The 21,431-nt window shown below is 44.9% G+C and overlaps 1 protein-coding gene across 3 annotated transcripts in view; it reads right to left on the bottom strand.

Moving 5' to 3' along the window:
• Nucleotides 1-21,431, bottom strand: part of FLNB (filamin B) — a 70,423-nt gene that overhangs the window by 1,973 nt on the left and 47,019 nt on the right. Inside the window, exons 26-45 of one of the 3 annotated variants that reach the window (XM_079316822.1) lie at nucleotides 20,737-20,860; nucleotides 20,321-20,477; nucleotides 18,588-18,777; nucleotides 16,520-16,767; nucleotides 14,702-14,776; nucleotides 13,893-13,995; nucleotides 12,860-13,000; nucleotides 11,195-11,323; nucleotides 10,546-10,719; nucleotides 10,234-10,392; nucleotides 9,660-9,863; nucleotides 8,931-9,083; nucleotides 8,508-8,630; nucleotides 7,708-7,974; nucleotides 7,335-7,472; nucleotides 7,126-7,241; nucleotides 5,211-5,343; nucleotides 4,030-4,206; nucleotides 1,485-1,703; nucleotides 349-552 (exon numbers count right to left, since the gene is read on the bottom strand). In XM_079316822.1, the coding sequence (XP_079172948.1) occupies nucleotides 349-552; nucleotides 1,485-1,703; nucleotides 4,030-4,206; nucleotides 5,211-5,343; nucleotides 7,126-7,241; nucleotides 7,335-7,472; nucleotides 7,708-7,974; nucleotides 8,508-8,630; nucleotides 8,931-9,083; nucleotides 9,660-9,863; nucleotides 10,234-10,392; nucleotides 10,546-10,719; nucleotides 11,195-11,323; nucleotides 12,860-13,000; nucleotides 13,893-13,995; nucleotides 14,702-14,776; nucleotides 16,520-16,767; nucleotides 18,588-18,777; nucleotides 20,321-20,477; nucleotides 20,737-20,860 (3,234 nt within the window). The remainder of the gene's footprint in view (nucleotides 1-348; nucleotides 553-1,484; nucleotides 1,704-4,029; nucleotides 4,207-5,210; nucleotides 5,344-7,125; nucleotides 7,242-7,334; nucleotides 7,473-7,707; nucleotides 7,975-8,507; nucleotides 8,631-8,930; nucleotides 9,084-9,659; nucleotides 9,864-10,233; nucleotides 10,393-10,545; nucleotides 10,720-11,194; nucleotides 11,324-12,859; nucleotides 13,001-13,892; nucleotides 13,996-14,701; nucleotides 14,777-16,519; nucleotides 16,768-18,587; nucleotides 18,778-20,320; nucleotides 20,478-20,736; nucleotides 20,861-21,431) is intronic. The other 2 variants (XM_079316821.1, XM_079316820.1) reach the window with 2 other exon arrangements.

Below are 21,431 nucleotides of genomic sequence, written 5' to 3'. Positions count from 1 at the left end.
GATGATGATGATGATGATGAGCATCAAAAGGTTACAGGAACACTGTGCATTACATGCTACAAGGTACCACAAGGGTTGCTTAAGTTCAGCAGCCTGTTTGTTCTCATGCCATAACCCTGTGGTTCTTCCAGGTGCACCTGGCTCAGATGAAGCCAGGAGAAAAACTAGTATCTTTACATCCTCTTTATTAGGACTGACTTGGTGAGCATAGTATAGTATTTAGCACTTTTCTTTAGTACCAGATCATTACCTCAAGCTCTGAATTTTAACTCTTCAAGTTGGTTTAGGGAAAAAAATACCCAGCTAAACCACCAACCCCAAACACCCATCAGGCTTTTGTATCCATACCTGCTTTGCTGCAGTCCACAGAGAAGGAGCTTTTCTGACCCACAAAAGCCTTTGAGAGTCCTGCTCCCCGGGAAACCACTTTGCTGGCATCCGAGGTGGATTTGGGAATGGCGCTATAGCAAGTTTCAGTCGATGACCTTGTCACCGACTCTACCAGGATGGAAGAGGTTTCATTGGCACTGCCTGGACTAACCAGTCGCTGCCCTGGAAACAGAAAATGTTTCTGACATTCAGATTTGCCCCATCTGAAAGGCATTCACAAGGTTTCCAAACCCTCTTAATGACTAGCATGCATTCTGCATCCAAAAGGCATTTTTAGAGAGGAGCAATTTCCTACTTGGGTATTTAAGCTGACGTCTTCCAGCAGTGCTGGCAACAATTCCACCCTAGAGCCCTCAAGTGGCTAAAGGACCACAGGAACTTCAGGATTCATTAAGCAAAGCAGGTTGTTTAAGAAGAGTTAATTGTGCTCCAATCACCAAATGCCAAAAATGAGTTGGCAGAAAAGCAGGTGCAATTTTGCAATAACCCATTTTGAAAGCAGAGCATGTCCCAGCCTGGGGGGGAGTGCAATCCCTGCCACCCTCTTCACCACACTATGGGCACCAAAAGAGGGTTCACAAACTCAGGGGGAGGAGTAGAGATGAGCTTCAGCCTGTGCTTAAACACACTGCTGGACAGAAAACAAGCTTCCTAAACCAGACTTCCTCACTTCACCTAGGAGCCTCCCAGACATTACTGACCTTTGCCTAGGTGATACCTTCACCAAAATGAGACCAAGAGAGGCAATACATGCTACAGGTGAGCAGGTTTCAGGTTTGAGGGTGGAGGTAAATGGGTAAATAAGTCATATTTCCCTATGACCCATGCAAGACCCTTGAGCTAGATCAGGACTTAATATTACCCCATAAAGCTGTTTGATAGCCCATCACTGAGTCAAGCTGCCAAGCTCCCTGACTACTGCTTTTGTAGCTGCTCATGAGACCCCTCATCTAGGCTTTGGAGACGATGGGGAGAAATGTTTTTCTTCTCATGGTTTTGGGCATCTAGACCAGAACACCATTGTCTTGGGAGGATATTTTACTGAATGACATAACCAGCTTCAGGCACAGAGTAAATACTAGTTAGGTTTTTACCTGTAACCTTTGCCTTGAAAGGGCTGCCCACTATGTGGTTAGGTCCACCATATTTAACTCCAATTAAATAGTTTCCTGGAGCCATGGGTGTGTACATGACTTTGTAACCTTCTGCAGTTTCCTGGCAGTCCATTTTCACCTTTGATGGCCCTTCAATTGTAACAGAGAGGGTACCTGGACCAGCCTTGGTCGTGTTAATGTAAAACTCCGACTGCAGTCCTAGAAAGATGTAGCACAATGAGACACACTTTTCCTCACACCCGATGTTACACACGCAGCCTCAGGCATTCCATAAGGGGTAATTCGGCGCAAAATCAGTCTGCCCAGGGCTGCAGGCAGGGAGGAACACCTCATCCACCCCAGAAACCTTGCACAGGCCAGCCCCAAATGGAGCTCTGCACCCCTGGCAACCTCCCCAGCTTTATCCTGCTCCCTCCTCCAGTTAGGTTATGTGACTGTGTGGGAGAAGGGGTCATGAGAGCCCTTCAGGATTCAAATGGATGCAATTTGGTATCAACAAACTGGCTTAGAGAGAAAACAAGAGCTTTTCTGCTGGGCATGAGAGTCCACACCGGCACAGCTCCAGCATGGCTAAGTTTGGGAGAGCACAGAGCTGTCTCACTGTCTGGACTGCAAATCAGCAGTGAAGAGCCCACAAGAAAGCAGGAGAGACAAGGGGCAGTAGATGGCCTGGAGGAGATGGGTGTTTGAACTGCTCAGCAACAGCACTCCAAGCAGTTTGTGGAAACAAAAGCTTGTTTAATTACAGCATCTGGTTAACACAGCTGAATTATTGCTGCTAATACTAAGCCAATGACACAATGCCAGCAACACAAGAAAAATTAAATAAGGCTTTCAGCTCCCAAATAATTTACTGTCAGACTCTGGCCTCAAATATTTATGATCTTTGGGCTGTTACATGAGACACTGCTGAGGAGGAATAAAGTGCTCAGGCACACTCAAAACCAGGATGGCCATGGGAAAGTTTACTGCTGCTGCGATGGAAGCACGAAGACGTGGGAATAAACTCGGGAGAAGTTTCTAGCCTCCCCACAAAAGAGGCTGCTGTGTCGCAATGCTGGAGGAGCCCAGCTCCCACAGAGGGTTCTCTTGCAGCAGCCCATGCCCCTGGCACCAGCGGCCAGGGAGGTCAGCCATCACTGCAGTGCCCTGCTCAGCTGGAGAGAAGGTAATTCTCAAAGCCAGCCAGCCTCTCCTCACTAAGAGCTCCTGCTCCAGAGGCACTGCTTTTCCCGTGCCCCAGATGAAGGCTCGCATTGTTGGAGGCTGCAGACGCTCAGCCCTCCCAGGGGGACGGTTCAGGTGCTCAGCCACTGAAACCCCTACACTGGGTCATTGTTCTGAAACGCTGCTCAGCAGCTCCCAGGGCACTGCACTTTTGGCAGTGGCCCGGATTCAACAACAGGGCACAGAGCAACTTTGCTGAAATTAAACAGTCTATTTAGATTAAAAACAACCCCAAGCACCTTTATAGATGAAGAAATATTCCCCTGTCCCTGATGCATCACTGGCTAGTATTAATGAGTGCTTTTGTTTCCACCTATTAAAGGAGCTCAAGCTACATCTTTATTTTATAGAGTGTATCTGCATGTTTCCAAAACCAACTGCTTGGTTCCTCCAGAACAGCAGAAGCTTTGTCTGAATAACTGCAGTAATTTTTTTTTCACAGGGAGAAAAAAAGTATGAAATGGAGTCCACAGGAGACAGGAGTGGATAGGACAAAATGAACTAGCTACTCCCTTACACAACAAAAGGAGAGAAAAATAATCATTTTACTCTGTGCTATTTACCTGTGTGTGTGGCCTGAGCAAGAACACAAATAAATCAAAGTGCATATCCTGGAATGTTTTTATACTTACTAAGGCCACAAATCATAGAAATGAAAAAACAAACCCTAAACCCTACATTCTTGAGTTGAGAACTATCAGATGAGGCAGCCACAGCAGACAACGAGGTGCCAGATTTCCAAGAAGAGACTGTTCATGCTGTGTCTGGAGCATGCACAGCACACTACCAACAGAACAAACCACCTTATCCCTAGGGTTTACACATCCTACTGCATTTCACTTGAAATTTCTTGGAGGTGCAAGCACCAAAGGGAATGTAACAGGGTATACCCTCACACCCATTTAATTAACACAAGTTAAACAAGATTCCTTCATCTCTAGACAGCCAACTCAGACGTCATGTTCATGTGTGGAAGGGAGCCAGAGCATCTCTGGAGCTCGAGGGACCACCGACGTGGAGTTAAGCTAAGCAGCAGAGCTGCAGCCCAGCTGCTAACCAGCAGCTCAGTGAACGCGTGTTGCAGTTGCTGATTTACACAAGTTTTAAGTTTGTTAAGGCTCAGTACAGGCTGCAGACTTGTGAGTGATGGTTATAAGCATGCTAGAAAGCAAAATTAGCTGCACTCAGGTCTGCAGAGAACATGGGTTAGTTCAGCTGCCCTAGCAGGTGAAGGAATGTACAAGTATGCCTAGATGCAGGCTGTGCAGTGTCCAAGCAGGTGAAGGAGGAGGGTTACCCGTGGTGCCGCTCTCCAGGCCGGAGCCGTAGGCTGTGACGAGGGCGGGGTTGCCCGCCTGGCCCGGCTCGCCCACGCGCACTTTGAACGGGCTGCCCACCACGTGGCTCCCGTTGAACTTCACGTCGATGGAGTGGACGCCGTTCTCGTGCGGGATGAACCGAACCGCGTATTTATCTGCAACACACAGCGGCTCTTCACACACAGCCCAGACAACGACCCAAACACAAACCACCCACCAAACACAGCACAGGGATCATTAGCAACCTCAGCTTCTGAAAACCTTGGACATATTTTGGTCCCAGTTTAAGTGAGCTCAGCTACGCGAGCTGCTAAACTTGAATTTAATCAGGAAAATGCTGTATTTATCACAGAAGGCTTTACAGCTTGTGTTTTCACCTTGTACACTAGGACTTGATCTCAACTGTCATCTAGTCTAAGAGTTATTTGCCTCACTCATGCACTAAACATGAAAACTGAATCCCAGCCCAATCTGTCGGCAGCTGAGGGAGCCGTGTGTAGAAGAAAGGCAGCTGGTCAGAGCAAGTCAAATCTTAGCAGCAAGCTGAGCTGCTCTGACACCACACCTTTATCTAATGAAGTCATTTAGCAATTTGCTGATATTTCACTTTTTTGATTGCGTGTTAACTCAGAAGCGGGACTGATCTCCCCCAGCTGGACAGCTGCTGTTTGTTCATAGTACAGACCATAACTCATACAGACTTCAAGTGAAAAAGAAAAGCTCATTGCTGAAACAGGTGTTGAGCTTTCTGTAGTGTTTGCTTATAGACAGCTTCCTTGACATTTCACGTGAAGGAGTGAGTGTGAGTTAAAAATAAACTATTAGTCAAAATTGAAGCATAGCTTTGAGAAATAAACTTCTTCCCTGGTTAAATTCAACAAACACATCACATTTAATTTATTACTAATGTCACTGTACCTTCATTGCCAAGCCAAAACTAGAATACCTCTATGTTACACAAGCTGGGTTCCAGTCAGTTCATGAAAAAACATGGACATAACCCTCACTGAACAGCTCTTGATACCAAAAAGTCATTTTCCAAGCAATACGCTCATCCCTGGGTCACATTATTCGTAAATAATGGAACTGAATTCCCTATGTGGCAGCAATTGCTTTGGAGATCATGCAATTGTTTTGATCATCATGAAGCTGTGCTCACCTGGCTCCAGCTCAGACACATGGCACTCTTCAACAGCTCCGGAGGGGCTGTGGACTTTAGCATCGATCTTGCCCTTTGCCCCGTTCAGCCTTATAGCAAAGGATGCTGGCTGATTAACTTTTAATCCAGACTCCTGAGAATGCAACAGTCAGATTTATCAAATGCAAACTTTCATTTCAGACAGCACAAGATTTGTGGCAGGGAAATAACCACTTCAGCAAGAGGGTTTTATAGATTTTAACAAAAGGCATGAAGTTGTAACTTGCATTAACTCTCAAATCAGATATTCTCTCCCTCTAGGGGGTGGCTGATTCAGGAGTCACCCATGTTGGCTAGGCTGACTTTTCCCATGGTAACAGACTGTTTTTGGAAGCCAAACAATTGCACCATGTCAAAGAGAGGCAAGTTTACAGTACTAGTCACCCGTTAGCACTGAGGTCAGTTCTTGGTATTCAGGCACTTGATTTAAAGGATGCTTAAGCTATAGCTCCATTTTCAGCCTATTCATTCATTCCAGATTCATTCAGGGAAAAGCCTCTGATAATCCAAATGTCTGAAAGAGTAATATGCATGTTTATATTTGCCACAAGAGGCTGCATTTAGAACGCCACCAGTAGATGTCTCAAACATGAGAAAGTAATTTAAAACACGAAACTAGATGTTGTGATGGTGGAAGGAGAGGCTGCTCCACATCTGAGCCACAGTGATCCTTGACCAGCACAGCCCATGCAGTTATCCAGCAGTAATCTCACTTAACATACTTTACCTCATTTTGTTTTCAACTAAATCCTGAAGAGGGAAATAAATGCAACTGAGTAGAACTGAGGTATAATGTATAAACAAGTCCCTGATGTGGGTTTAGTGGAGGCTGATGCTGCACAATGGACTCCACTACAGAATACTCAGCTTTATCTGCCTCTCCAGGACTTAATTGAAGTGAGTATTCCTGTCAAAGAGTCTTTAAATGAAACACAAGGCAAACATCAATACCACAGTGACTAATTAACGCCCTTGTAACTCCTGGTTAGAAGAGATACTATTGGATCAGGCTATCACAGTTCATTTACACAGCCCAGGTGGAGAATTCCTGCAGCCCAGGCAAACTCCTGGGGATCACAGCTGGGACATGACCAAAAAAAGCCTTAACTGAAGTATTAATCATCACTCAAGGAGGACTGAGGTACTGTATATTTAGACACAGATTCTCAGTCTCACATCTCCAAGCTTCTGGCTTTGGAGAGTTCAGTCAGGCCTTTAATGTTACTTGTATTTTAATGCCTTTAACCACACACATACACAAATTATATGGTGAGGTTACCAGATGAGCCCAGAACAGCTACAAAGCTGTGATTCACTCTGAGATTCACTACCTTTCATGAATCATCAGAGCTGTGACTCTGTGGTTTTGTGGCACCAGCCAGAGCAAATCTGCACTGTGACCTCACGGTGGGGCCAGCTCTGTCTGCCTGGCCAGGCTGCAGTGCTGTCCCAGCCATGCAGCCCTGTGCTACCTCACCCATGGAAACACAGGTCTTCACGCACGTGCCAAATGAGGAACTTGGTACCAGCATGATCACTGGTGGTTCACCTCAAAATTTCAGTTCTCCTTGTCTTTCCCCTAGCTAATGGCATGGGAAATATATCTTAGCTCTCCCAATGCTATTTCTGGAGCTGCTTATTCCTAATTCCCAAGTGTTATCACTTGTAACACACTCAATTGAGCCTTCTGCCTTTGACTAGCCAGTTACCCAGTGACCAGCAGCCAAAAATCTCTCTGGCTGCAAGCTGAGCTTGAAAACAAGCACCAGCCAAGACAAGGCTATTACTAAGAAGAAAAGACAACCATTTTGATTTTGGAGAACAAGGACGAAATCAGTCTCTGTGGTAAGCTGTGGGATGTTTCCTTATGTCTCACCTGAAGACTAGTGACAGTGAGCCTGCGAGCATCATCGGAGGGGGCGATGACAGGAACCAGGTAGGGGCTTTCAGGAATGTGCTCATCATTGAACTTTATGGACACCTCATAGTTGCCTGCAGAAGAAGAAAGAAGAGAAGCAGTGAGTGTCCTTAGTTTCTTTGAAAGTCACAAACAGTGTTTCCATGTGATTTGGTCTCAGTACATACCTGGCTCTTGAACTATATATGATGCACCACAAGATCCATCTTTATGGTCATCAAAGGTGATTTCTGCTTTACTTGGGCCTTCTACAGCAATGGACAGCCCTCCAGCTCCAGCCTCCCGCGTCCATATGCTAAATTCAGCTGTTGAAGCACACGAGAGCACATACAAGGGTTAAGTTTGCTGCTGCTGCAGGGTTGCAGCTCCCTCCTAACAGACTGTCAAGTTCCACACTTGTGTGTATTTGAAGAATGGTAGCTCATCCCATCATCCTGGGAGATACTGCTTAGCAGTTTCTGCAGGAGCTCCTGCTAGCCGAAGCACTGCACTGCAGACCTGCACACAGATTCTGGAGCCCACTGAGAGCAGAGGACTCACCTGGAACACCTGTCTCTCCACGCTCCAGCCCTGGGCCTCCAGCTCTCACTTTATGGGCTCCTCCCTCACCCAGTGGCCCCACGGTGAACTGGAAGGGGCTGCCTGGCACTGGCTGCCCTTTGTATTTGACATCCACAGTGTGGACCCCCATTTCTTGTGGCACAAAGCGGACACAGTAGGTGTTTTTGTCACACTCCACAATTTCAGCATCGAAGTTTCTCCCAGAGGGACTGGTTACCTGAGCTGTCATATCAGCACAATCAATTTCTAGCAAGAGAATAGAAAAATGCAGATTAGAAAGAGCTCAAGTGATTATCCAGTACAAATAACAAAGAGGCACGCAGATGCCCATTGCATGCTCAGCTACCTGTGTGCTTCTGAGCAGAAACCTGGCCAGCTGCAGCTTTCCCAGGTGCTACAGAGGCAGATGAAGTGTCTGGATAAGTGCAGCCAGCTAAGCCTGGCCTACATGAGTCACAGTTTCCAGACAGCAGTACAAACATTCAACAGCCAACATGATCTTAAAACCCTGGAGGCTGAAGTGAGCTGTGCAGCCCATTCTCCAGCCTGCTGTACATAGAATAAATTAAGGTCTCAACAGTATTTATTTCTCCATGTGTTGATCATGGTTATGCTTATTTTTAACTGTTTGAAAACACACATTACCAGTGCTTCTTCTCTAAGCTCTGTTAATATGAGGATGTCTTTACAAAACTGAAGTTTGTATTTTCCGTGCTTCAAGTACTTCATGCTACACAAGTGCAAGTTGTGGTTTTGGGGACAGAGATGTTGTTGCTCACCTGGGATTTTTAGGTTCAGATCACATATGCTTCCTACTGTTGCAACAGAGGGAGCCCGTCTTGTTCGTGTGATGCTCTCCTTAACTCTTCCTTCACCACTTATCTTCACACTAAATGGGCTGCCTGTAAGTATCACAGCAAGTCATTCCTCATCTGCTTACTACACATGCCATTGAAGGCAGAAATGACTTGTAGGGGATCATAGGAGAACTTTTATACCCAACTAAGAATCAGACCCAAGCCAAATACATCTACGTAACCAGAACAGTTTTGAGTGCTTGCTGGCTGGGGAGAACCTCCTCCAATCTTTGGGGCTTATGGTCAAAGCCAGATCACACAGCCCACCCACATTTCCAGAGCTCTGGTCAGCCAGATAAGACTTCTATTGCACTAATCAAAAATTTGCCCAACACTTTTGCTTACCTGGAATATGTTCATCTGCAAATTTAGTGGACACAATGTACACACCAGGCACAGTTGGAAAATAGGACACTTTGCAAGTTCCATCTTCTAAGTCTTCAGTTTGGATCTCTACCTTGCTGGGTCCTTCAACTGCCAGCGAGATCCCACCATAACCTACAATACAGATAAGTTAGCGTCAGATATCCAAAGCTCTAGTCTTAATCTGACATAAATAGTCGAAACCCATAGCAGGCACTAGTTGGTAAGTCTGTATCATAACAGGCACATGGGAGTTGCATGATGCCTTAATGGCATTTCTGTACTCCTAATCAGTCAGAGGCACAGCATGCATTCAATTCCTAAAATTGTCCGACTGTATCCTTTTTATTTCAATAATGTTGAAAAGCTATCTACCAAGCTAAAAGTTATCCAAAGCTCCACATTAAACCAACAGGGAAATAAGTATCTTCATTTCCTTCTTGCTAAACCAAATTATACCAGAGCCAGCACCACCCCAGTGACAATCCCTGTTGGTTCTAACAAAGACATGAGCCAGGACCTTACAAGGTATATTCTAAGTTAATAGCACTGTCTGTGGTTAATAACTGACAACAATGACTGTGTTTAATGGCAGCTGCTGCTTTGCAGCTCGTGACCTGGTGGTTGCATGCTGAGGGAGGAGGCAGTGCTATTGTGTAGAGTCAATACATATCTCATAGCATCTCATGATGCTTTTGTGAGAGAACTAACCAGCATCTCTTGTGTCTACAATGAAGTCACACATTTCAAAGGTTCGTCCTTCTACCAAGCCACGTCCAAAAACTCTTGCCCGTCTGGCATCCCCGATCTCAGACTGGACCACCATGATTGTTACAGGGCTGTTCGGTACATGGCTCCCATTTTTCTTGATGCTAACCAGATGTTCTCCTACTTCCCGTGGAATGAATGAGATGCCTGCAAAGCAGAGAAATGTGAGACATTTACTCAGTTTTTATTCATGTTATACTTGATTTAAATGCCTCAATCACACCAAGAAATGAAGTACTGGAAGAGCAGCTCTTTACTTATGTTGAAGTGTTGCTTTCCAGTAGACCACAAGGCCATTCACATATGCTGACAAAATCCACTTTGATTATAGCCTGGCATGTCACATGGAAGCTAAGACAAGAGGCCATTCTTTACATTTTTCTGTCTTTGGACAACTGTACCAACACTATCAACTACTTGGTGGGACAATGAAGGGGGAATGAGCACAGAAGTCAGTCATTTTACACTGCAAAGCAAACTGGAGTAAAGGCTATCATAGCAATTTCTCAGAGCTTACCAATGTGGTTATTGGGCAGCCTCTTCAGAAGACAAGGCTCATCACGACCAGATGGGGCTTTAATGCTGGCTGTTAGGAGACTGAGATCAGTCTCATTGATGTCCAACATGAAGTCAGCAGCAGAACCAAGTTTAACCTGAGACCGTCTTCTGTTATCATCTGAATACATAAAGAGAAATGAGTCACAAAATATTGCAAGGTTAAGTGCAAAACAAGTCAGAGGACTTTAAATTCCTGCCACAAACCAGGTTCCCCATGCTCTCAGAGGTTAATTGTTAACACGAAGTGCTTCCAGAAGTTTAAACTTTATACCTGTGATCTTGGCTGTGAATGGGCTGCCTGGAATGTGTTTGTCATTGTATTTGACCAGGATGCTGTAGTTCCCAGGTAGAGTAGGCAGGTACGTGACTGTGCATGTCCCATCTTTGTTATCAATGCAACTGATCTCTGCTTTTGAAGGTCCTTCAATAGCCAAGTCCAGCCCACCTAGGAAAAGAGTAGAGTGGCACTTCTGTAAATCTTTGTGAACATCAGGTCCAAAGATTTGGTCCAAAGAGAAATAGCCAGTACCTAGCACTGAAAATGGACCTTAAATGTGTGTTTTTAAAGGACAGCAGCAAAACCAGCTCAGACCAAACCACTAAGGCCACAGTTTTATTCAGCCTTTAGATTTACTGAACAGTGATTTCACACCCAGTCATCTTCCACTAGATTAAAGCTGCTTTCAGTTTATTTTTAATTAACAAATAATTTGCACCTTGCACCATAGGGTACATCTAATGCTCTAAGGAAGATAATAAACCAGTTTTTACTGCAAGTTACAGCCTGATATTTACATAAGTCATTTGTGTCACATCAGAGATTCATAGTTGAACAGAAGAATGTAAATTAAAACCAATGTGCATTACACTACCAAGAAGTTCCTTGTTTAGAATAAGATGAGTTTAAAGAACTGACTTACCCTCTCCTGCATCTTCTGTGACAATGGTGAAAGTTGCTGGCTTATTTGCAACCCCATAAATGAGGCCAGGCCCATAAGCAGACACACTGCCACTGTTGGGGTAATTGACATAGAACTGCAGGGGGCTCTCTAAAAGGGAAAAAACCAAAAAGATGTGCTTTTAAGGATGAGTGGTCTGGACCACAAGAACTGATACCCATGTTCTTGAATGCCCTTCTCATTAAGTGGTATCTAAAAAACCTTATTATGACTGCAATGCCCTTAAAAACCAAATAAGCCTCCACTTACATCCTCAAAAGACACTTTTCCACAATTGGTGTCACATTCAGTCATGGAAGAGTAAGTGTTACTCTAGTTACCAGAGATAAGCTTAAATGATGCTGTAAAGGGTCTTGTCCATTGCAAGTTTATTTTTAGCACATTAAATCAGAACATGACTCAGAAGCAGGCTTTCAGTTCAGGCACTGACTCTGAATTTTGGTAGCACAGAATTAGGAACTAGCACAGCATATTGTCTGACTCAGTGAACCCGAACTAGCAAATTTGAAGGGTATCCAAAAAATTTATTTGCCAGCCTCAGATTAGCTAAGCTGGTGCACAAGAACAAAAAGTACAGTCACCAACAACCAATAATAGTTTCAAAAAAGGCACAGATAGCACCTCAGTCCAAAGTTGTATTTTTGCAGCTGAGACAGTAAAAAGTTTGATTCATGACAACCTTCAAGAAAAACATTATGGCACATCATCTTTCTATCTCAGCACAGGGTAGTGGTCTCAGTGAACCAATACATCAGACAGGTCAGCACCTATCTATGGGGGTGCTATATCCATAAAGTGCTGCAGAGACTGAAGCAGCACCACACATCACATCACTGAGCTCCCTACTTCAGCCTAAATTATGCTATGTTTCTGTAGGAACAGAACCAGCAGCCCCTCTGAGGCACTGCTGAAGGTATTTTGTCTCATGTGTACACATCCTTGTACAGGTCTGCCCTTTTCTGCCCAGCCCCCCAAAGCCAGCATGCCCTGAGAACTGCAGGGCAGCCACAGTCTCCAGGCGAGGCAGTGCTTCCACTGGGGAGCTGGTGAAGCAAGGAGAAAAGAAGAGAAACAGAATGAAAGGCAGTGGTTTCTGTTTGTTAAGAAGCAGTCAGGAAGAAAGAAAGATTACAGCATAATATGCATGTGTGTTTTATTTTATTGCAATCAGATGGAAAGAGTAACTATAGTAGTTTAGCCAATCAGTTCTCCCCACAGTTTTGAGATTTTTTTGCCAATGCAGTTTTAAGGATAAACACACACTGTAATCAGAAGTTTTGTTGAGCACCATTGGCAGTAAATTTCAACCTTAAAAACTAGCAGTTAGAAAATTGTATGTTTCTCCTTCATAATAAAATGCCACAAAAGCTAGTTTCCCAAAACCAAAATCCATTTTAAGCCTGGCTGGTACTATTAAACCACAATGGAAGTTCATATGTGCTGGCACTTACTCCTTTGCTTTAGTTCTCTCTGGACTGCTTGCAGAGAAAGGGCTGCTGAATGGTAAAATATCCGGGCAGATCTTTCCACAGCATGTATGACTTAGCTATAGAATCTCACCAGGGAGCAGATGCATCAGCAGGACTCTGCACTCACATTTGCATCGCTTGCTTTGTCAAGACTTACCTGGGATGTGATTTCCCATGTATTTTATGTGCATTTCATGCAGCCCAACCTCAGTAGGAGCATATTTCACTGTTACTGTGCCATCTTTGTTATCCACGATATCTGGTGTATCCGTCTTTCCAGAGGGCATGTGTACTTCCCCTACAAAAGGCCACCATGGGAGTTACAGAAGGAGAAGCTGCCTGCTTCCCCTCTCCCACCCACAGAGAATTGTCTAGCCATTTTAAACAAGCATTTTAAATTGTTCAATTCCTTACCCACAGGCACAAATAGGAGACTAATGGGAACACTAACCAGACGTGTTTTCTACTTAAGCTACATGAATACAAGGCAGTGGTAGACATCTGGCAAATGGTCCTGTGACCTTACAAACTCTACAGGCAGGGCTGTTTGCTGCAGCCATGGAGCTTTTCACAACAAGCTGCATAAAAAGCACTGATCTGCCTCATAGCAAGATGCTCCCTCTTCTGCTGCACTTTTGAAAAGTAAAAACTGACTGTTCCTTCAGGCTTGGGGTGGGATTGCTGAGCTAGATGGCAGAGGGGACACAGGCCTTGTGAGCAAGAGCATAGTGCAACCAGGGTGCTACTGGAGCAATGCTCTCAGCTGTCAGACCTGTAGAAGAGGTGTCATCTGCTTTGGAGAAGGTATGTAACAGGAATGAAGAATTAACTGATTTATAGCATCTGCAGAAAAAAATAATGGAGCTTATCAAAGATGCATGTAGCTGCTCCAGAAGGGAAAAAGCATCAACAGGTCCCAGCATCACTGCACCCTACAGTGCAGTAGCTCACAGCCTAGCACTGAAGGCCACAGCAACACCAAGAATCCCCTCACCTAACCCAAACCGCTGGAGGGGCATATCCTACTCATCATCAGGAGTTGCCACTCAATGTGAAATTAAACAGCTACATTGTTGGCAGGATACAAACCTCCCACACACACTGTGGTCTAGACCACCCAGTCTGTTAGCAGCAAATGAATAAACACACTAACAAAAAGCATGAATCTCCCTGAGAGGCACTCCAGGTACCTGTTATTTCTCCTTTCCTTACAGCAAATGGGATAACCATATCAAAGGGCCTGAACCCCATGCCGTTCATGTCTCCAACGGGGACATAAGCTTCTTCTGTAACCTAAAGCAAGCAAAAAGATGGGTCACTTCAAAAAAGCTGGTAGAGCCAAACAAGCACTGAGCAACTCCACTGCAAGCACAAGCAGAAGAGAGTGTGCGGTGATTATTGCAGCCAGCCAAGGACTGGGCTCAACCAGAGCAGTGTCCGGCCAAGCTCTCCTTTACAACACCACACCGCAGAGCAGAGCAAATCAAACACGGTGCGGATGGAAGACATGCTGGAAAAAAGTGAGAAATAAAAATGGAACACAAAGGGATGGAAGACAATGTACTGCACACAAGACCCAAAGTGGCTCCATCTGAAAGGATTTAGTTGCTTAAGGCCTGGAAGAGAAAGTGATTTTAAGATGGGGCAGAATGATTGCAACACAAAATGGACAAAAGAAACAAGTTTCACAATGCGACTCTGAACTCAAGACACTGTGATTTTATTGGGAAAACAAAGCAGTGCACTCAGGGTGCTTTTGCCAACAACAGACATTTCAGAAGTGGAAGCTGTGGGTGCAATGATCCTCTTCATGTTTACATGAGTTTATTTGGAGACTCCCTTCAAGCAGCAAAGAAAAAACAAAGTCTGGATCCCAAGAACAATTGATGAAACAGAAAGAATGAACACAATGACCAGAGTGATCAAGCAGTCCCAAGAAGCAGGCTGTCATCTGAAATAGAACACAGATGGGGAGCTGAAAAATGTAAAAATTGTGTACCCAAGGGCGGAATCCGGGGGGAGAAGCGCCCACTGGCTCCTGCGACTGTGCGGCGACATCATCTGCATCTACAGCCTGGGCAGGGGTAGAGGCAGGTTAGTTGTTACTAGATGTTATTTTGGCATGGAGGAATTCCCACCTTCCACAGCTCAGAACACACTGCTCCTTCCAGTTCAACACCTCCCGCCCACTGTGCAGCCCTTCCAGTCCTCTTGCCATAGCAAAGACCAGTCAGGGAGGCTGGGGAACTGCCCTTACCCACAGGCACTGGGCTAAACCACCAGTGGACCAGCAAAGGGACAAAGCCAGTGCCTGCTGCTGCTGCATGCTTGGGAGGGAAGTGCAAAGCTGTGCCTGAACACTGGTGGAATTGAGTATCAGAGCTGCTTTCTTATGGGACTGATGCAGTTAGGGAAGGGAAAGGTTTAAACCTAGGATGAGAGTTCCTGAGCACTGTGCAGCACGACAGCCAGCTGGGAGGCAGGGGAACCAGCTGTTGTGGGAATGCTGCTCTGGCTCCTGCTCTTGGGTGAATGACCCAGCCCACATCCAGCCATAGCAGCAAAGCCATTCTTCTGATTCATAGCTGGGACTGCGTCGTCAAGACGCCCAAAGTGTTTTCCCCTGGTGCAGTCGCTCTTCTCACCAGCCATGCCAAGAGCATGACTTGCAAATTCCCATCTCTCCCATTGGCCTGACACAACTGGCTAGGAGTGACACCCATCCAGGCAGCTCCCCCAGGCTCAACCATCCCAGCCCTTCCTGCCCATTTACACCACTGCAAACCACCCTAATGAAAAAACCCACTGGAAACTTCTGCATGGATGGACTCCACTAAGAAAACCAATGCAAAACAGAAATGCTGCTGTTTCACTGCTCTCTGTCCCCAGCTGAGACACCCAAGTCAAACACATACTGTATCAATCTGCTAGGAAGTGGGAATTTTGACTGGCCAGGATTGGGCTCCCTGACCTCAAGAGGCATTTCCTGTGGTGAACCTTGAGCAGTGACCAAGAGTCATCTCTCTCAAGGAAATCTTCAGACACCCATAGCAATCTGCCAGGCTGACAGGTAGGAAGAGCCAGAGCTGCTGGCCCCAGGAATTTACCCACAAGCTCCATCTGGACTCAGTACAACAGTCAGTCCTGTGATTTCAGGGCCTGAGATGCACCAGAGGCTGCTTGGGTGGAGATTACAAGACCAGGAATTGTTTTGCCAACATAGAGTGATGTTCTTCACAAGAAGGGCTTCTGTGAGCCCTGAGAGGCACCTAGTCTGCTTCTCAGGGAGCTGGGGTATTGTTTGCTATGTGTGGAGTACTGCACATTGAAAGGAAGATAATTAGAAAGAGGAGGAATTTGGCTATAACAGTTTAACTAGCACAAATAATTTTAAAGTGTGAGATAACAGTCTGCTTCCCTGGGATCTGTCAGCAGACCATTCCTTATTTTGGGATCAACTCAATAAAAAGTGAGAGACAGAGAATGCAGAGCACTGTATCTGACAATGGCCAACATAATTAGTTGTAGAAGCTGATTAAAACCCTTACATTATTTAGAAAAAGAACTACATGGTCAGGAAATGAAAAACAAATTTCTTCAGAAAAGCCAAGTCTTCATCCTCTGATGGTTTCTATCTCGCTTCACTTAACTGTATTGCCTGCCCAAAATAAGCTCTGCAAGGAACAAGGATTCATTAGCTCCTGCTAGCCTAATAAATATCTGAACAAACATTTACACACAGAGTTAACCTATTGCTGAATAAAACATGGCAGCAGGAATCTGAGTGGGAGGCACTTCTGGAGCAGAACTGGCTTACCATGACGGTGAAAGGACTGTTGGGAATGTCCACCCCACCAAAGCGGACATAAATCACATAGGTCCCTGGCTTGGCAGCAGTGTAGAAGATATCGTAAGTCCCGTCCTCATTTTCAACAACATCTGCTTCAGCTTCTGTCCCATCTGGCGTGAGGACGGTACACGTCACTTTTCCCTTCCCTGCTGATTTGGCATCTACCACAAAGCCAACCTCCTCACCAGTCTTCACAGTGGGTGCAATTCCAGGACCTACAAGGCAATTTTCATTACAGAAAGTGTTCACAGGACAGTTTTCCCAGGCAGACTGCCTGTGAGGTGCCTGGGCAGCATGGCACCAAGACACTGGTCCCAAGGAGCTACAGATGTGGTATTGCGAGAAGATATGTACAACAAGGGACATTTGTAAAATTGGTCAGCACAGTGGTATGCAAGAGCTGGCTAACAGCTCTCCTTCTCCTATGCAATCAGAGAGGCTGGATGGGAACAGAGGGGAAAAAAGCTAAGTTTGAAGAAAGCAATGCCTTAACCCATACTCTTATCCTACTCCTTTAAGGAGAGCCAAAGGCACTTTCTTCTGCCAGCAACTCAGCTGCACTGCTTTAACATAAACCTCCCTGTATAAGTAGCTATAAAAGGGCACAGTAGCAACCATGGCCACATTTTCTCCACCATTATCCACAAATGATTTTCCACTGTTCTGCCGCACATCCTAAAAAAAGAACATCATGCAATAATGCCAAAATTGTAGCAATCAGCTCTAGCCTGAAGAACACTGTGTTTAAATGAGAACTATTATGTCTTATTTGTAGTAGCACATATTGAATACTCCTGCTTCTGACCCTCACTTGTTACCAGGTAAATGGCTCATTTTCAAGTGGCAATGAACCTGCTGTTTTAATACCTTGGCAGCATTTCAGCACTTACTCCTACAGTGATTGTATTTCAGCTTTACAGCACTGAATCAGAAGCACTTCTTGGAAATGGGAAATTTTAGCTGGCATCTGGCAGTAATCTCCATCTCAGTTACTTTGAACAGTTAGTGACTTGAGTTACTTGGAAAAGTATCAGATTTACCCATTAAGGCATATTTTAAACAAATTTTGAGGCAAGGAGGGTATCTCTTTTTTTCTTCCATTATGTCAGGAACGTATTTCTGTTTAAAACAACTTGAAAGCAGCCAGCTCATGGACAGGCTTCAGTGCACTCTAACTGCACAATGCCCAGGTCCAACACAATGCCCACACGCTCTCATAGGTCTACAACAACAGATTAGGTTTCCCTGTTCAATTTGGCCTTGCCTACTTAATTTATTTATTCCACAATCAAGGGACTGAATGTTCAGTGGTATTATTGTGACTAGTTCTGTCACTGCTGCTCCCTGCCACAGCCTCCTGGGAGGTGGGAGCATGCCACCGTGACCAGCCCAAAGCCATGTGATGAACACTCACCCTTAAAACCTGTGTGCTCCTACAGCAAAAAATCTGGATGCCCCTACACCAAGGCAATGATTTTTTGAGTTATATTAATATTTTATCCTTAGGTTCTCTCCTTCCCAAAAGCCTGTTTAGACATGGGCCAATCTTGACCAGACAGGAGCAGAAAACTCCACTAACACCCAGCCTGAATAGGCTTTGCTAATATAGAAGCACATGACCAGCTATTTACATCCTCAGAATTAATCCTGTAGCAACTTGCAGTGAAAAGCTTCTTGCAATGCTCACTGCACAAGGAATATGATGCAGTGGACACATGCATATGTGTTATTTTTAAATCAACCTCACTAAGGTTCTCAGATAGATTTATTGATGCCAAAATAAGCATCAGACAGTTGCAACTGGCTGTTTATAACAGCCCAGGCAGTCTGACAGATCTTACTAAGGCTGCAAGAGATCCCTGCTCACCCACAGGGTGGACACTTTCTTTGTCTTTAGGAACACCCCTTCCGTAAGAGCAGCCAGAGTACACAAGTCTCAAGCGTGTCTTCTACACCCACCACATCCACTGTACCATGCTCAGAAGGCAGCTTTACAGCCAGAACAAACAACAGCAGAGAGGGGTCAAACACTCACCTGTGGCCAAGCACTTGCTGGCATCCCCAGCTGGAGAGGCCCGGATCCGATAGGGAGAGGCCGGGATATCATCCCCACCATACTTAACGCCGATGGTGTAGCGGCCCGTTTTGTCAGGGACGTAGGTGACTGTGTAAGTGCCATCCTTGTTGTCATGAATGTCCACTCTCTTGGGTTTTCCCTCTTGGTCCTAAGGAATGCAAACCAGAAGATTTAAGCACTATGAAAGTTTTGAATTTCCTTAGCTGGGCATCAAATCTGCTCACAACCATACTTAGGTAATCTCAAACAGATACAGAACTGCAGCTTTTCAAAGTTTAAAGATATTTGGCTCAAAGACTAGTAACAAAAATAGAGTATTAGGAGCAGAAAGGTATCAGACCACTACAAAACAATGAGTGCTATCATTAACTACTCTTTAGTTGAAATGAGAATGTTTATGAGCAGCAAGTCATTTTAATGAACTTTCTATTAATTGTAAGAAGTTCAGGTTTCACTGTCATACTGCTGCTGGAAATGAAGAAAACTTCCCAGGTCTCTGAGACACAAATGTGCAGCTGTGTCCTGAGTAAGCACTGAGTAGCCTTGGACAGCTGCTCCCTCAAAGGTCAGAGGGCAGGGGGAAGCATTAGTGGAGTCTGCTGTCAACCCTCCTGCATGAAGTATCCAGCTGCTAGCAGACTGCAAAGTCTACAGTTAAAAGCAGGTCTATGCAGCCCCTTCAACTACCATTTCTCATCAGCTGCAAAGCTTGAAGCATTTTAGAAAGGCTCCCAAGTCTGCTTACAGGCAATCACACATTGACTCCATTTCATATTTTATGACTTAACACTGCCTGGGGTACAGCATAGACTGAAAAGGTCTTGAGATTTTAGGTACAGCACAAAAGAGCTTACTTCTTTCATGAAGGTTTGTGAAACATTGGACATTCAACAGCTTCAAATAAGAAGCAAAGGCTGCCAGAAGGATCACCAATGCAATCCTACCAGGACTTGTGGAACTTGATTTTCAAAGCCCCAGCTGGGCTGGGAGCTCTGATAAGCATTTTGGATCCTTTAAGAGCACACCTGCATGCCAGAATTAATGGCAACTGCTTTGGTGCACCTGAGCAGGCATTGAGAGAGGACAGGAGCAAGAATGCAGAATGGCAAGTACAACCAGGCATGCTATGACCTAGGCATGCCAGAGCTCAGCTATGTGCTTAATGGTCCACTAACCAGACACCTTTTCACTGAGGCCACAGAGTCCAGGCACCAGAAACTTTGGAAAGAGTAATAACAAAGATAAACTGAAACATTCATGCAGTATCTCCTTAAGCTGTTTATGACCTCTGGCATTTTGGTAATTTATCATAACATGATGCTCAGAATGTCTGTTATCTCATGGCCTTGCTGAACACTGCTAGAAGACTCCCTCCATTTCAAATGCCAGTATTTTCATAATCTTATAAGAAATAACTTATCTCATTTTGGCCATTTGCAGAGTGTAAGGTTAGACAAGAGCCAAATAGAGCATATCTGATGACTTTAAGACAGAAGTTAAACAAAAACACTGTCAAGAGCTTTATAAATGCAGAGTTCAAGACTTTCCTGTACCAGACTTCAGGGTCCTGTCAGCAGCACAGTCTCCAGGACACTGGGTATGTTAGGACAAAGCTGTGGACACTTCTGAAAGGAGAGACTCATGCCCACCTAGAAAATATGTTTCCTGTCCTGCTTGGTTTTGTTACTTACCGTGATCTGTACAGCCAGAAGTCCCTGCCCAGCATCCTTAGCATCCACAGCAAACTCCACAGGCAGGCTGGCTAGAATGCCATAGGAACTGAGCCCTGGTCCACTTGCTGTCACTTTACTGGCATCATACGTAGGAAGCACCTTCACCTTGAAGGGACTTAAAAGAGCAACCCATTATTTCCCCTTCTCCCAAGTCAATGGCTGATAGTTGCTGCAGTGCATGCTGAGGTATCTGTGGATACAGCCCTCTTACACTGCTGCAGCTGCAGCAGGCTCAAAACACCACTGAACCCTGAAGCCATGCAAGGAGCTGCACTAGTTAAGTAGAAAGGACTACAGCCAGTGCCTAAATGGTGCTTGTGTGCTGGGAGAACACAATTGGATCCAGTTATTCAAGGTTTCTCTTATCACCTTACCTTCGAGGAATCTCTTCATCAGCATATTTGACAGTGATCATGTAGGGTCCCTCCTGCATGGGGGTGTACACCACCGTGTGGGTGCCATCTCCATTGTCCACCACATTAACAGGTCCCACAACTCCTAAAAAAGCAACATATGATTTTCTCAGCTATGCTATTAAAATACTATTATTTGCTGCACAAAGCTACAAGATGCACTGCTCATTTACAGCTGGCAACAAATTTCAATTTTTTTAAAATGAAAGCAACAGGCATGAATCAATGATCAGTTTTGCTTATTTTGTATTCAAAGCCATTGACTTGAGAGAGACTTTTATCCACTGCTCTCTGGGCTCCCATCTTCTTGCTGTAAACAAAAGCTAGCATGAAAATAAGGGAGATGAAAATCTGCTTTTCAGTATAGTCTAGGTCAAGAGCAATTGCTAAAAGTGCATTGAAGATCTTTCAAGACAGAAAATGAATAATGCTTGTAATTGTATGAACGATCATTTACAAGATTACTTATGATTGCTGGGATTCACTGCACAGAATTGAGCTCTAAAGCCAGTTGGTGTGCAGCATTCACCAGCTGAGTCTTTCACAATCAGGTGTTTAGAAAGGCAGGCTTGCTGCCTAGGCAAGAACACCCTGCAAGCTGCCAAAGACCTAAGAAAGCAGGATCAATTATTTCAATTTGCATTAAGCTAAATCTA

Source organism: Erithacus rubecula (genome assembly GCF_903797595.1).
Source record: "Erithacus rubecula genome assembly, chromosome: 13".
NCBI lineage: Eukaryota > Metazoa > Chordata > Aves > Passeriformes > Muscicapidae > Erithacus > Erithacus rubecula.
Note: the sequence above shows the minus strand (reverse complement) of the source record. Positions and strands in the feature narration are given on the sequence as shown.